Source organism: Hyposmocoma kahamanoa, unplaced genomic scaffold, assembly GCF_003589595.1.
Source record: "Hyposmocoma kahamanoa isolate Upper Pololo Valley unplaced genomic scaffold, ASM358959v1 78, whole genome shotgun sequence".
Classification (NCBI taxonomy): Eukaryota; Metazoa; Arthropoda; class Insecta; order Lepidoptera; family Cosmopterigidae; genus Hyposmocoma; species Hyposmocoma kahamanoa.
In genome coordinates this window covers 5,066,357-5,067,867 of record NW_020653945.1, presented here as the reverse complement: position 1 = coordinate 5,067,867, position 1,511 = coordinate 5,066,357, and the positions used below count along the sequence as shown (strand labels likewise).

General features: G+C 35.6%; 1 protein-coding gene across 2 annotated transcripts in view; it reads right to left on the bottom strand.

Annotated features, from left to right (window-relative positions):
• Positions 1–1,511, bottom strand: part of LOC113233079 — an 8,892-nt gene continuing 7,381 nt past the window's right edge. For both annotated transcript variants that reach the window (XM_026468059.1, XM_026468058.1), the window contains exon 5: positions 1–822. In XM_026468059.1, the coding sequence (XP_026323844.1) occupies positions 96–822 (727 nt within the window). In that variant the 3' untranslated portion in view covers positions 1–95. The remainder of the gene's footprint in view (positions 823–1,511) is intronic.

Genomic DNA, 1,511 nt, shown 5'->3' with positions numbered 1-1,511 from the left:
TGTATAATGGTAATATATTAAAGATGTTACTCTTGTACACGACTCTGGCAATCAGAAAAAATAAATAACTAAGCACGTTCATTTAACATTACACATTAACTAAGACGATTATTATAATATAATGCGCAAATTGAAGGTTTTCTACTATAACAACGTTCGCACTGTCCATTAACTGTGACGTAATTTACTTCTGCTAGTTCAGGTTGCAGCGGTTTGGATATTAAGTTTTTGATTCTGTCGACACTGGCTGCAGGCACCGGAAGGCGCAAGCAGCGGTCCCGCTCTGTTCTGTATCTTTCAAAATTTTGCGCGTACTTTATGTTGCGCTGCAGTGCCTCCAGACTTTCCGTTTGAGCCGGAAGTCTCTCCAGACCAGTACTAATTTCACCCATGTCTGCGATGTCAGTATCAACTATCTCGTGACTATCCAATAACATACCGAGATTAAGCTTCAAATTAGTCGTTCCATCTCTAAATAGTAGATAAATGGACGCTTGATCTAATATTCTGATAGAAAAATTTTCGTTGATTTTTAATGCTTTCATTTTTATTTGAAATGGACTAAACTTTTCGCTGATTTTTTGAGATTTCTCTTTTATAGCATTCTCGAACTCAATAGCGACCATATCTTTATTATTGTCTTGTAGTCCTGCAGATACTTCATTGCCAAGTCGCGCTATTCTAGGATCTTTGTGATGCATTTGCGTGTCTATCATAACTTGCTGCAATACTGGGGGGTCGTTCAAGCTATGCCACTTCCAATGTGATGCGGGGCCTATTTGTTGATCTAATAAAACTCCTTCACTTTGATTGTATTTCAATCTGGAAGTATAAAATATGCTCAATACATATAAGATGTTGATCAAATAAAAAATGCCGAATTGATGTGTGAAATTCCGTTTCGTTTAAGGTTACCATGGCGAACTAGGAGCCATGTGATCATGTCTGCCCAACCATCTGTCTATAATTCATACCATATTTAATCTTTTTTTTTTGTTTGTTATCGTGAAATTCAGCGTGAAACCGTATATTAGCGACTCATATACAGAAATGGAAAACGACGAAGAAATATCGCTATCAAAATTGTTTTCAGGGTGTTCCTTTTGCTTATGCCTACAAATTGCAACAAGTCTAAAAAAAATGAAAACATAGTTTTTAGTTTATTAAAATTAAAAAAAATGTAGACACGACACAAAAAATCTATATAGCAAATTACACATTTAAAAAAAATTAATAACACTTAGAAAAAATTCCTTCGATTCGGCTGGATTCAAACCAACGCCCTCTAGCAAACCGTGCCCGACGATATGCCAAGCCACGGAACGAACCAGCGGACCTTACGAATTTTTGTAAGTTGTTGTAGATCTTTATTTTTTGTTTATTAACAACTTTTTTGCCGTAGCGCTATCTGTGAGAAATATAGCGCCACCTATTGATCGATCAGAATTTTCTAGAACATGGGAAAATTTATTTTGGTTGAAATGGAGGTTAAAATAAAAATAATAAGCGTA